Source organism: Acanthisitta chloris, unplaced genomic scaffold (genome assembly GCF_000695815.1).
Source record: "Acanthisitta chloris isolate BGI_N310 unplaced genomic scaffold, ASM69581v1 scaffold31919, whole genome shotgun sequence".
NCBI lineage: Eukaryota > Metazoa > Chordata > Aves > Passeriformes > Acanthisittidae > Acanthisitta > Acanthisitta chloris.
In genome coordinates this window covers 4,872-17,814 of record NW_008692469.1, presented here as the reverse complement: position 1 = coordinate 17,814, position 12,943 = coordinate 4,872, and the positions used below count along the sequence as shown (strand labels likewise).

The following is a 12,943-nucleotide window of genomic DNA, read 5'->3' as shown; positions in this document are numbered from 1 at the left end:
CTTAAATCCGTAGGATTTTCCCCCAGCGGTTTGCCCTTTGCAAAGGCGAAGACGCAGAGAAACGCGGTGTTTTCGTTTTCCTGCTCCCAGGAAACCCTCCCGCTCCCTGGAAGTTTGATGCTGGCACATGATGGACCTGGGGCCGCTGTTGCCACACGTACCCCCGGTCGCCGCCGGGCTGTTGTCTGAACTCGCAGTAACTCGGCAACGAGACTTGGTTATTTTTAGTGATGACATAGCACATAGAATGGAAGAATCATGTCAGGGGCTGGGCAGGCTGATGCAGGGAGATGAAATCTCTCCAGTGGCCTGAATTCCATTGTGCTCCAGCAATGCTTATGTTTCCTGCTGGCAAAGAGAGCAGGTTTTTAGAGCAGTTTTGCTTTAGGATGAGATCAAAGCTTCAGGGCTTGAAGAAAATCTGCTGTTCAATAGGAGTGTGCCATGTAACTCTTTGGATTCAGACTTCTTAGTCCAGTCCTAAGCACTGCCACAGTTCCCTGCTGTCATGGCTGTCTTTGCTGCTGCCTCTGTCTTCACTCCAGACCAACACCTTAGAAAACTGTGCCTGTTCCCTAACTGTCTCCCTTGCTTGTTCCCTAGAATGGCGAGAATTTCAGCATTCTGGATGAGCAGAGGTTTGCCAAGGAGCTGCTCCCCAAGTACTTCAAGCACAACAACATCTCCAGCTTCATACGGCAGCTCAACATGTGTAAGCATCAGCTGTTCCTCTGTGTCCTGTCTGCCAAGCTCATCACGACTTGGCTTTGGTTTCAATGTCCTTAAACCAGCGAATGGACTTGGCAAGTCTTTCCTCACGGAAAACCTGAGTTCTGGCCCTCAGTTTGCTTTGCAGGGAGAGACTGATGGTAGTAGAGCTTGGCTTAGTCGTTGGTGTTTGTGTTTCAGCTCCAAGTCCTTTAGAGCTGTAGGAATGCGTGCTGATGACTAAAGCTTGGGTGGGGCTCCCTGGGCCCCAGTGGTGCTGCTAGTGTTACAGTGAAGCCGTGTGTACCCAGGGGAGCAGAGGCTGTGTGTGCACCTGGGGTGTGACAAAATGGCCGGGGTTTTGGGGCTGCCGCTGCTCCTGCCTGCACTGCTGTGCTGAAACCTGGTCAGTCCTGCTGGTAGGCCCAGCTGGACTTGAGTTCTCCTTAGGTTTGCTGTGCTCGACTTGTGAGAGTCATAAGGCACTGTTGTATGGCACAAGGGTGCAGGGAGGGGGTGACTGAGGGACACAGTGCAGTGTGGGCAGGCACAGGGGTGCAGGGACGGGGTGACTGAGGGACACAGTGCGGTGTGGGCAGGCACAGGAGTGAAGGGAGGGGGTGACACAGGCTGCGAATAGCTGCAGACAACTCCTGAGAGAATAGCTGCAGGCTGCTCAGAAGGTTCACTGTGAGTGAGGGGGAGGAGCTCTATGGCTGTGCCCGGTAGGTTTGCCTGTCTCTCCAGCTGATAGCTGTACAGATTTTGTCAGACACAAGAGCAAGCACACACGTTGAGCCTTCTGGACAGAGGGTGGACGCTGCTGTTTGTGTCAGGTGCTGCTGTGTGTGGGACCCCATCACTTGAGTGGCAAAAGATAATGCGAAGAAACAATTGTCACTTCCCTTGTAGCTAGAGTAGATGTGAAAATACAAATATCCCTGTGAAGACATGCAGCGCAGCGGTTCCTCCTCCTCTGGGCCTGTCCTGGCTCTTTAACCACAGTGAGGCTGGAGCGTGTTCACTGTGTTAAAAGCTTGAGCAAGGAGAGACGTGGATTGTTATGCCAGCTGTGTCTACCCTGTATCTACCCTATGGTGTTGGGCAGCGATGGAAGTGGAGCTGGCAATGTCTTACTGGGTGCAGGCAGCCTGGTATGGGCAAGGTGCTCTGCTGCAGGTGTATGCACAGGCAGGGAACTCACTTCTCTGCCTTCCTTTACTCTGCAGCCCATGGTGGTACCTGACAGCATTTGTTTTGGTGTGTCGGGGTGAAAGGGAAGGTGCACCGTTCCTCTGCTTCCACTGGGACAAGATTCTAGTCTAGATGTCATAGTAAATCTCATTTCTAACCAAGCGCTGTGATGGTTGGGATGTGGCTACCCTGCCTGTGGGCACTCTCTGGCCTCTGCCATGCAGCTGTGCATCCAGCCCGCGAGGGCATTCGATGCTACTGTGGGTGTGTGTGTTCTCTAGCTGTGACGATGGGAGCAGTGCAATTGCTGAGGACCAGGAAAAGCTGCTTCGGCTGTTTTTCACAGCTCCTGCTCCCAGTAACTGCAGTGCTGTGTGTAAGTGGTAGCCTTAGAGTTTTCTCTAGCTGTATGCTTTAACAGTCAGTGTGGCACTGGAAGAAATGCCTTTGTCGATTCCTCTCCACAGATGGCTTCAGGAAGGTGATTGCTCTGGAGAATGGTATCATTACAGCAGAAAAGAGCTCAGTCATTGAGTTCCAGCACCCTTTCTTCAAGCAGGGGAAGGCACATTTGCTGGAAAACATCAAGCGCAAGGTACAGTCTAAGCACACGTTTACTTCGCTTTGCTGTGAAAAGTGGCTTGGCAAGAGCAGGTCTGGGTGTTTCAAACACAACCAGCCAGTTCCATGGGAACCACAGTTGTACATCCTGATGCAAGCCCTGGTAACTCCCCACAGCACCAGGCTGGGGCTTGGCTGGGCCTGCTCATGCCAGGGCCCGGACAGAACCTGCCCTGTGCTTGGCAGTCCACTGGGGCAGGACTGCGTTCTGCAGCACCATCAAACCAGACCCCTTCTCCACAGAGCTTGTGTCCCTGATTGCAGCTCAGCAGGGGCTGCAGTTCTGTCAGCATCTCCACCTCAGGGAGAGGCACAGAATGAAAGAAGCAAGAGAAAATACATTCCCATTTGGCACTCACTGAAAATTAGCAGGGGCATCAGTAATCAGCTCATTATATTGCTCCTCCAAAAATGTTGCCACTAAGCTGCATCTTTATGAGCAGTTTCTGGTTTTCTCCTGCACATCCAGGCCTTGCCTGACCTGTTCCTGCACAGATACTCTCTCTTGGCACATTGCAGCCCATAACATCCTGCGGAGGAGGGAGTGGTGATCCGTCAGGCTGGCGCCTGAGCGGCAGAGCCTTTGCCCGGGGCCGTCGGCAGGCGGCAGCGCCCGCTGATCGCGTTTGGATCGATCCGGGGCCGGGCAGCTGCCGCGCCGAGGGCTCTGCCCAGTGCCAAGGACACCCACACACAGTGCGGGGTGGGTTGGTCAGACATAATCGTTGTTGCACAGGAAACGGTAGTGATTTCTTTGCAGAGTAGGCATTAGCTTTCTTGCTCCTTTACTGCCTGGCATGGAGCCGTGTGCCAAGATTGGCTATAAACTGGATTTCAAGCCTCTGTAGGGAATGCAGGTTTGAACGCAGGACTTGCTTTACCTGTGCCTTGTCACTGTTAGCTCTGCTGGTGTGCAGGGACCCTGTGTGTCTTCACAGAATCCCAGAAGGATTTGAGTTGGGACAGACCTTAAAGCTCATCCCGTGCGACCCCCTGCCATGGGCAGGGACACCTCCCACCAGCCCAGGGTGCTCCAAGCCCCATCCAGCCTGGCCTGGAACACTCCCAGGGATGGAGCAGCCACAGCTGCTCTGGGCAGCCTGTGCCAAGGCCTCATCACCCAGGGTCTGGGCATCCTGTTAGCCAGCTGTGGACTCTGCATAGAGTAGTCCCTTGCACTAGGGCAGAATGTTTTAGTTTGGCCCTTTTTTTAGAGCCTGGCTGGCTTCACTTGAAACTTCCACCCGCTGCCTGCATCGTTGATGTGTCTTCCCCTCGGACAGGTGGTTATCTGAAAATCAGACAGCCATGAATTCCAGTTGGGACGCACCCTGTTTGCCTCAGCATAACTTATTACCTGCAATGAACAGCCAAGTGTCTGAGCTGCAGACAGGGAGAACTGTCAGACCCTTCAGTCCATCCTTTGCGCCGTAGGGTTGTGTTCAGAAAGTAGTCATGCCTGAGGGGATTGTACAAGACCTGTGTTCTGTTCCAGCTGGAACGGATGATTTATAGCACCACAGGTTCGTTTCTGACTGTCCCATTCCCCTTCAGAAGACAGGGATCTGTGAGCTAACCTGCATGGGAGTTCACTCACACCTCAGCAGGCCAATCCCAGGTGTTTTCACCTCCCACTTGGCATTCAGTAGTATGAGAAGGACAATCCCAGCACACTGGAGGTCAGGAAGGACATCTGGTGTGACTCCACTGGGTTCACTCACCTTCTGCCCAGGAGACCTGGACGTGTGGCTCAGAGCTGCGCGGCACCAGGCCTGTGTTTTGCAAAGTCCAGAACTGTGTCATAGCCAGCAGTGCTCCTGCTGCAGAGAGAGCTGCTGAAGGAGCTGGGAGATGTTCAGTGTGGGAGTGCAGGAGGGAGATGGTGAGCTTTCTGCTCTCGGATGGCTCTTCCACCATCACTTGAAGCTGCAGCATTCATGGATTTTGCTGTGGGCAGAAGAGCAGTTTGGACTGTTCTTTCCAGAGACAAGTCTCTGTAGCTTTGGAATGTCACTAAGCAGAGAGGTAATAGGGGAAACACCAGTATAGGAATCTGCAGTTCAGCTGGCGTGGGACATATTTCCAGATGGAGTAGGATGCATCTAACTAGACACCTCCATCCCCCAGTAACTTAGTGGAAATTTGTTACTCCTCTGCTGGCAGATTTACCCACACCTAGAAGGAAATGTGGTCACCTTGTTCTTCCCGCACTGTCAGCTGTGTTTTGGTTTTGGCTCTGTTTGCTCTGTGACACTAGAGGGCAAGCTGTCACCAGGCCTGGAGAGAGCCCCAGGGAAAGCCCTTTGCACTCAGTGGTTTTTACCATGAATCACAGTCATGAATCTGCTGCCTCCAGGTACAACGTGCTAACCTCGTGTTTCCATTGACACCTTGTTTTTTCCATGCGGTGCAGACTGTCCCAAGGACTGTCACCTGCAGCAGTCATGCTGTTTGTGGTGTGCAAGGACTGCAGTGTCACCTGGGCTCTGGCAAGTTTGTCGCTGACTGCACTCCTCCTGCAGCGAGGAGTCTGCAGGGCACTGCTTGTGGTAAAGCATGTGCATCTCTTTAAGGTGTCTGCAGTGAGAACTGAGGATCTCAAGGTCTGCACGGAGGATCTGCACAAAGTCCTGTCCGAGGTGCAGGAGATGAGGGAGCAGCAGAACAACATGGACGTCAGGCTGGCTAACATGAAGAGGTAGACTCGGCTGTGTCAGAGGCACTTGTGCATTGAATGTGGCTTATGTCTGATGGAGCTTGGCTAAATGTGGGTTTCATTTGAACTGGAAACAGGTGAAGCTATGTTTTTTCCTAAGAATCCCCATCCCGCCCCACACAGCATTCTGAACCGTGTTGGTTTTTCTCATTCAGTTACAGACCAGAGATTAAGACTGGGAGTTGTTTGTTTTGAGATTCCACTTTGGTTGCCAGCACCTGTAGGAGTTTTTTAGGGCAATCAAAGCATTTCCTTCTCTGAACCCAAACAGGGTTAGGTGCAGTGAGGGACACTTAGGGTTTGGTTTTCTTTCTAATTGGCAGTGGAGTTTGTCTGTCTTCATATCTGTTCCCATAGATCCTCTTCATGTAGGCACTGGTAACGCTCTGAGGTCATTGGTGTGGCAGCAGGCATCGGTCAGAGTTCAGGAGATACCTGCTCTCCCACTGTTGCCAAAAACCCCAATCCCCTTGAGCACCGCCTCGGAACCTGTCCTGAGGCTGTCAGTGTTTGGAAACAGGCTGAGAGTAACACAAAGTCTTTATTGGGCAGCTTTGAGGCTTTGAAGGAGTACCTCAGATCAAGCTTTTTGGTGGAGCAGCAGAGGATGAGGGTGTCCCTGCTGAGTGAGTGTTTTGGTCCTGCCTGATGAAAAATGGAGTGAAGCTAACCCAGAGTTTATGCTAGTGGATTGAGTTAACAGAGGGTTAGTTACCCACAGAGGGAATGTTGCCATTGGTCCTGAAAGGTGTTGTGAAAGTTTGAAAGCTGTAAAACTAGAGCATATAAAGTAAACTCTGTTCATTCTCTGTCTTCTGATTTATTCTGCATTGCAGAGAAAATAAGGCCCTGTGGAAAGAAGTGGCAGTTCTAAGGCAGAAGCACAGTCAACAACAGAAGCTGCTGTCTAAGGTACCATTGCAGCATCTTCAGTGCTACCATCCTTATTCCTGCCTCTGTGAAACTTCATGGCATTCTTTGCTTATGTAGAATGACAAATGACACAGAGCTGAACAGGCTGTATTAATGCAGCATAAAGGAAGTGTGCCCAGTTCCTGAGTGTCCCAGAAGTAGCACAGTAAAGAACCACGAGCAAAACACTAAGGAGAAGTCATAGTAGGATGGCAGTGTGTGGAGGCAGAGATTGCAGGCACATGGGAAACGGAGTCTGAAAGATCTTGGACCAGGACACACTTAGACCACTCAAGGAGTGAACTTGGAGCCCAGAAACTGTAGGACCTTCTGCACTGGAACACGTTTTCTCTGGTTTATCCCTCAGCTGCTTCTGGTCTGGAATCCTGTAGTGACTTGTGCTGTTCTATTGCCTTTCAAAACATCCCAATGGTGCAAGTGGGATAATTTTTCACTGCAGTTTGTAACTCTTGTTTTGAATATACTGATTTAATAACTGACTTGTGAATTTCAATCACATAACTACATCATTTTGCAGTAAGATCTGAATGAATAATTTGATTCTAGGATTGCTGTGCTAACCTCTTGTTTCTGCTTTTTCTTGTTTTTCTTTTTAGATTCTTCAATTTATACTAAGTTTGATGCGAGGAAATTATATTGTTGGGGTCAAAAGGAAAAGGTAATTACTTGATAGGTCCCAGATCAGTGTTGGGTGTGGATTATAGGGATAAATCAGCTTCTGGTGTGTGAAGGATGTTTTTTTATCACTTGTGATGGAAGCTGAGTCAAGCACAAAATAAAGATCTCCCCTTTATCACTTAAAAATGGGTGGGGAGCGAATATTCAATCCATTTTCAGTTCCCCAGGGCACAATTATCAGCAGTGGTAGCTCAGAGTGTGTTCCGTACCAGTGTGTGCGCAGTGCTACCTGCCGGGCTCCCCTTCCCCCCAGCCAGGCTCCCCTTCCCCCGGTTCCCCCAGCCAGGCTCTCGGGCTGAGACTGGCTGTCCTTGCTATGGCTGCGTGAACGTGGCACTGCTGCAGCTCCTCCCTGTGGCACTAACCAGGTGCTCAAGCTGCTGCTCTGTCCCAGGTCTCTCACGGATGCTGCAGGTGCTTCGCCCTCCAAGTACAGCCGTCAGTACGTCCGGATACCTGTGGAGAGTGGCCAAGCTGTAAGTGTCCCCAGGGGAAGAGGCAGTGGGTTGAGCACGATGGTGCACAGTGCTGTCAGGCTTGTTTACAGCTGTGAACAGCCCAATCTTGTCACCAAAGGCTCTCCCTTCTCAGCAGGCAGCCTTAGAGCAGTGCTGTGACTGTAAAGTGCCAGTCAGTACAGCTGGTCTCAGATGAAACCTGAATGAGAAAGAGAAGCTGCAGGAAGAACGGGGCTTCAACACCGGAGGAGAGGTCAGAGCCTGTGGCTGACTGATTCTGTGCTGTGTCTGCAGATGGCGTTTTCTGAGCGCGGTGCAGATGAAGAGGATGGAGGCACAGGTCTCATCATCCGAGACATCACGGACACCCTGGAGAGCGCCACCGACGGCCTCCTGGCCGTGGCACACGCGAGCAGCAGGGCCAGGTGTGTGCCTGGGCTCTTAGCTCAGCCTCCTTGGTGTGAGCCATCCCTGCAGACTCTGAGAAACTGCCTCTCCCACATTCCCCCATCTGTGCAGGGCAGGCCTGTGTCGGCTCCTTGTTACAGCACAGAGCGCCACTCATGGTCAGAGCTCGTGTCTCTGGAGACCTGTCAGGCTGTGGGCACTGCAGGTTTGATCCACTGAGGCTTGGCTGTCCAACAAATAAGCACATACTGGACTTTTTGGCTGAACAAGGACCTGAATGCATGTATGGGTTACTAATAAACAGTCCAAAATGTGTATAGGTTACTGATAAACAGATCGAGATGTACACTTTTGTCTCCAGTTTCAGTACTGCTCTCACTGAGCAGAGCCCAGGGAAGGCATTCTCTGTGTGGCAGCAGGTTCTAGTAAAAAGCCACTTAGCGGTGAACACACATGAACCAGTTTGGAATATTTTACTTCCAGAGTCTGTCAGGATTTTCCCTTCTGCTTAATTTCCATGTACTATATTGCTGCTTTTAGCCTGGGAAAATGGGGTGTTCTGCTCTGATATGTGCTCTCTCTGTAAGCTGAAATAAGAGATTGTTCACCTGCCTTTAGAAAGGCACTTGGCTGCTTTTTCTAAAGACCAGTTTGCTGTTTGAACCCTCAGCTGGCTTGACCTTATTAGGCATGAAGATTTTGGATACTCAGCCTGAAATGAGTAGTAGTGCAGTCGGTGAATTCTCAGGTGTGTTGTTTCTGTTTGGGTCCCATTGTAGAGAGCCACAGGCAGTTCTGGATCCTGGCTTGCCTGTCTGCCAAATATCACAGCCAGGTGAGCTGAACTGTGCAGAGCCTGTCCCACCAGTTCCTGCAAGTGATGCCAGCAAGTCCAGCGAAGTCGGCAGTGCTGCTGTGGAGCTCCACACTGCACAGCCCAGTGCTCCAGAAGACCCTGTGTCAGTGATTGACTCCATCCTGAATGAGAACAGCTCTGGGAGCCAAAATGATCCTTTGCTGGACAGGTATTACCTTGTTTCTGAAGCCTGTTATGCTGTTGTGGGATCTTGTCAGTGTTGGAGGGTATGTTTGGCAGAATACGGGGAATTAGCTCTGGAGTTGTCGTTGATGAGCTGAGTTGTCTGCCCATTTGGAAGCAGGGCTTGAAAAGGTCAGCTGTTGACACCACACACTGAAAAGGAGCAAGTTCCCCTGTCACCACTGTGGTAACAAGTGTGCCTGACTGCTGGTGTGTCAGTCTGTCCTGTCAGCCCACTGCTGGCACTGCCAGGTGCTGCCAGGCAGCAGGTGAGAGGCAGTGACTTCGGGCCGGCACTTTGTTCCTGGCATCTGGATGTGGCTTGCCCAGTGGCCAGCAGATGTCAGCTCCCTGTTCCTTCCTTTCTCCGCCCCTCAGTTGTACGAGGGTGTTTCCCACATGTCCTGCCAGGTCAGATACCCCTGGATCAGGGCTGCCGGCTGTGGGTTCCCCTCCCGGCTCCACTCCGGCACTGGCTGAGGAGAGCTGGATCGAGGAACAAGCTGCAGTGCTCACTCCTGCAGCTCTTCTGCCATGGGCAGGGAAGGGCTGCAGTGTGTCCCAGCACTCAGCCCTGTGGTACCTTCCCTCCTGGGCTCTGCAGGGTGTGGGGCAGTGCTTCCCAGTCCGCCCGTTCCTCGGAGCTTGGGATTCGGTACAGGATCAGCTCACGGCAGGGTGAGGCACTCGGAACGGGTGCTGTGCCTGTAGTTGCCTTTCCATTTCCTTTACTGTCCCTGGAAACAGGTCTGATTTGGCAACAGGCTGATGGTTCAAAGTAGGCAGAGTTCCTTCAGGTCCACATTATTTCCAGCCCTTTGTTTCTCATTTATGGTCTCCAGAAGGAGGAACAAAGCCACTGGACCTTAGTTTAAACATGTCGGTATGCAGGCTGTGGTCTGAGAACATGCTAAAGTGAGGGAGGAGGTAGGTGTGGAAGGAGAAGGAACTGCTTGTTGATCCAACAGCTGTTGATGTGCTTGCTGTTCAGGTAGTCTCCCCTGTACCTGTGCCTTACAGCACTGACAGGTGATACAGGTGTGTGGTTGCATCTGTTGGGCTGTTCTGGATCATGAGCACTGCTTTGCGGGGCAAAGCAAGGCCCTGCCTGCCAGCTGTGCCTGACAGGATGATGGCATTTTGTCTTTTCAGGGAAGAAATCCAGGATTTCCTGAACTGCATCGATGCCAGCCTTGAGGAGCTCCAGGCAATGCTGTCTGGGAAGCAGTACAGCTTCGGGGCCGAAGCGTTCAGCGATGTGAGTGTCTCCTCTGGTTCTGAGGAGTACAGCTCAGGTTGCATCATGAGATGTTACTGGTTTACTCCATGTTGCAATGGGTGAGAGGGGGAACATCCTGAAAAGCAAATAGTTACAGATGGAGTGGTTCTTAGGCATTCCCAGTGTACAGGGTAAGGGTGGGAGCCTTTCCTGGGTCATGCAGGAGTTCTGTGTAACTCGAGAGCAGGTCACATCTCGTCACACCCTGACTTTGTGTTTGGTGATCGCTGTGATACAGAATGACTCTGGCTGTGTTCCTGGAGTCACTGGGCAGCGTGGTGACCTGTTCTCCTCCCTCAGCTCGTTTGGTGGCTGCAGTGGGGCCAGGCGACTCTGCCCCACAGCCCTGGGCAGCGAGGGCAGCTCCGTGTCAGATTTACCCTCTGGTTTAATTTTCAGACATTCAACCCCGAGCTGCCAGCCCTGGACGTGAGCTTGATGGAGACTCCCCCTGGTATGGAAAATGTAAGAGTAAGATTTGCTCCTGTGGTGGGGAGGGGAGCCCTGCACGGTGCAACGCGGCCGATGGCACAGCCTGGGACTGCCTGTTCCTCTCCTCCCGCTGTCCCCAGGGGCTCCGTCAGCACTGTTGGCATGCAGGGATTCAAGAGGGATCTCAGAATTCCCAGTCCTGCCCTGAGGGCTGGTTAAACTGCCCCTTGGCTTTGCAGAGCATGTTCTGTGCTCTCTGGACATCAGGACGAGGGAAGCCACCTGGTGCGTTGTTGGATCAGCTGTCTGTAGTGAAGAACTTTTTTATTCCCACCTGTTCCTTCTGCACCTTCTCTTTAGAATGAGGATGTTATAAAATGTTGTCTTTTTCTGGTCTAAGTGTGTGAAACAGTTCCATGGCTTGTTTCTCCTAGCCCCGAGGACTCCCGTGGTGTCTTACAGCCAAGTAACAGCTAGGTCTGGGGTTGTAGTTCAGGTGAGATTGTGAGTCTTCAGCCTGTCTGAGGACTGAAGGACCAGTACTAAATCAAAGTTGTGATGCAGTGCACGGTGTTAGTTCTGAACGTGGCTGTATGGGATTTCCTCAAAGAACAGACAGAAGTTCAGCACAAACTTCTCTTGGTCCAGTTCCTGAAATTGACTCATACTGTAAAAAAAGAACGCCTGCACATGTAATTTTGTTTGTAGTCCTGAAATAATATTTAAACCAGGACTTCCCAGTCAAAGAGCTTAGACTACAACTGCTGTGAAACGCAACTGTGTTTAAGCAGTGCCTGCAAAATGTACTTACAGTGGTGTAATCGTGTTTAACTGTCGTCCCAACCAGACAAATTATAATAAAACTTCTGGTTTGGAAGGTAAAATATTTGCTAGCCAGAAGCTTGTTTGGTTCAGTAAGTTAAGTTTGTCTGTATTTCGCTGTGCCTCCCTCTGAGAGCTCCTGTATGCAGGTCCTTGTGTACCACAAGAGGCTTATTGCTCAGCTGCTCCGCCTCTTCCCTCCTCCTCTCACCTCCAATTCTGTTAACCAGTCAGTCAGGACTGATCTTGTTGTTGTTAAACATTCTGTCTTCACGCTCTGCTTTGTTTCAGATGACAAACTTGGCAGAGAGCACTGAAGGTCTGGGAGCGAGTGAGAGGGAAACAGCAGGAAGCAAAGGTGGGCAGGAAGGAACCCTGAGCTCTGTGGAGGCTCCAGACACTTCTGTATCTGTGTGTTGAGGTGGAGTTGTTGCAGCCTGTAATATGGTTTGTCTCCTTCTCTGGTCTTAAAATACCTGTGAGAACTGGGATGTTTCCCTGCCCTAGAGTCCTGTGCCCTGTGGTAGTGTTGGCCATTTCCTCCTGGCAGAGAAAGGGGCACAGGTGCCACATCAGGGAGCAGAAGTGCAGGTGTCCCTGTGGCAGGTCTCGGGTGGTGCCTGCAGGCACAGGCCTTGGCTGCACTGGCAGCCCCAGCCCAGCTTGGTGTTTCCCTGCAGCAACCTTGGGGCACCACAGGCAAACACCAAGCTGTCACTTTAGAGGCTGCTGCAGCCTCTGCAGGTTTCCTTGCCTTGACTTAAGAGCCTTCGACTGGTTCTACAGTTTGAACTGTTTGTTTTCCCTCAGATATGCAGCTGATCCAGTACAGGGCCAACCCTCTGCTCTCCTTGTTTGAAGAACTGCCTTCAGGTGAAGCTACAGGGAAGGTGGAGGATCCCAAAGACTTTCTGCTGCCTCCCCTGGAGGAGAAACCTGCTCTCCAGCCCCCGTCAGGCAGTGGGACCGTCGTGCCGCTTGCAGCTCCAGCAGCCCAGGCCGATCCTCTGGACAGTCTGGGAATGGGCGATCCGCCTCTCCTCCCAGAAGATGGGAACGGAGAGTATAAACTGTTTCCACTCCTGCTCCTCAGTCCTGTTGCTAACTTCATAGATGAGGCCTCTGAGATAGAAACTTCCTGAACTCACAGAGCACTTGTAACCAGCTTAGTGGTGTGGAATAGCCACCACAGGAGTGGAGCAGCAAGAGGAGAGTGAGCTCTGTCCTCACCTGCTCCCTGGGACCCTGTTGTGCACAGACAAAGGGAAGTTCTCTACCTGCAAGAAGGGAGCACATCTGGGAGAACTGAGCACAAGCTCAGAGCAAGAGCTGGTGGAGTGAAGGCACCAGGCAGAGGGGAAGAACAACCTCCCTGTAACCATACTGCAGTGTATTCCTTACCTTTTTATCTATTATCCTTATTGCAAGAGGAAATCCGTTTGTATCCTGTTTGTAAAGTTTGGCTGGGTTTTGTTGGGGGTGTGTGTTTGTTTTTACTAGCTGGGTAGTACTGTGGTGTGTGATGTTTTACAGCTGAGATTTACTCTCTGGAGGGCTGCTCAGTAGGTGGCTTGTCTGCCCTTGGGAATGGAGTTGTTTTTAAAGCTGGTTTTTAATTTGAGGTTTCCTTTTTGGTAGTTTGTGGCTACAACTGT

The 12,943-nt window shown here is 51.5% G+C and overlaps 1 protein-coding gene across 1 annotated transcript; it reads left to right on the top strand.

Moving 5' to 3' along the window:
• Positions 1 to 603: 603 nt before the first annotated feature.
• Positions 604 to 12,430, top strand: LOC103809820 (heat shock factor protein 3-like; the record flags this gene model as incomplete). Its single annotated transcript, XM_009082690.1, has 12 exons — positions 604 to 712; positions 2,370 to 2,497; positions 5,097 to 5,221; positions 6,076 to 6,151; positions 6,769 to 6,830; positions 7,245 to 7,326; positions 7,603 to 7,733; positions 8,496 to 8,741; positions 9,908 to 10,013; positions 10,434 to 10,499; positions 11,580 to 11,646; positions 12,099 to 12,430. Coding segments are annotated over 12 exons (1,530 nt in total), but the record flags the coding sequence as incomplete, so codon positions are not given.
• Positions 12,431 to 12,943: the final 513 nt, after the last annotated feature.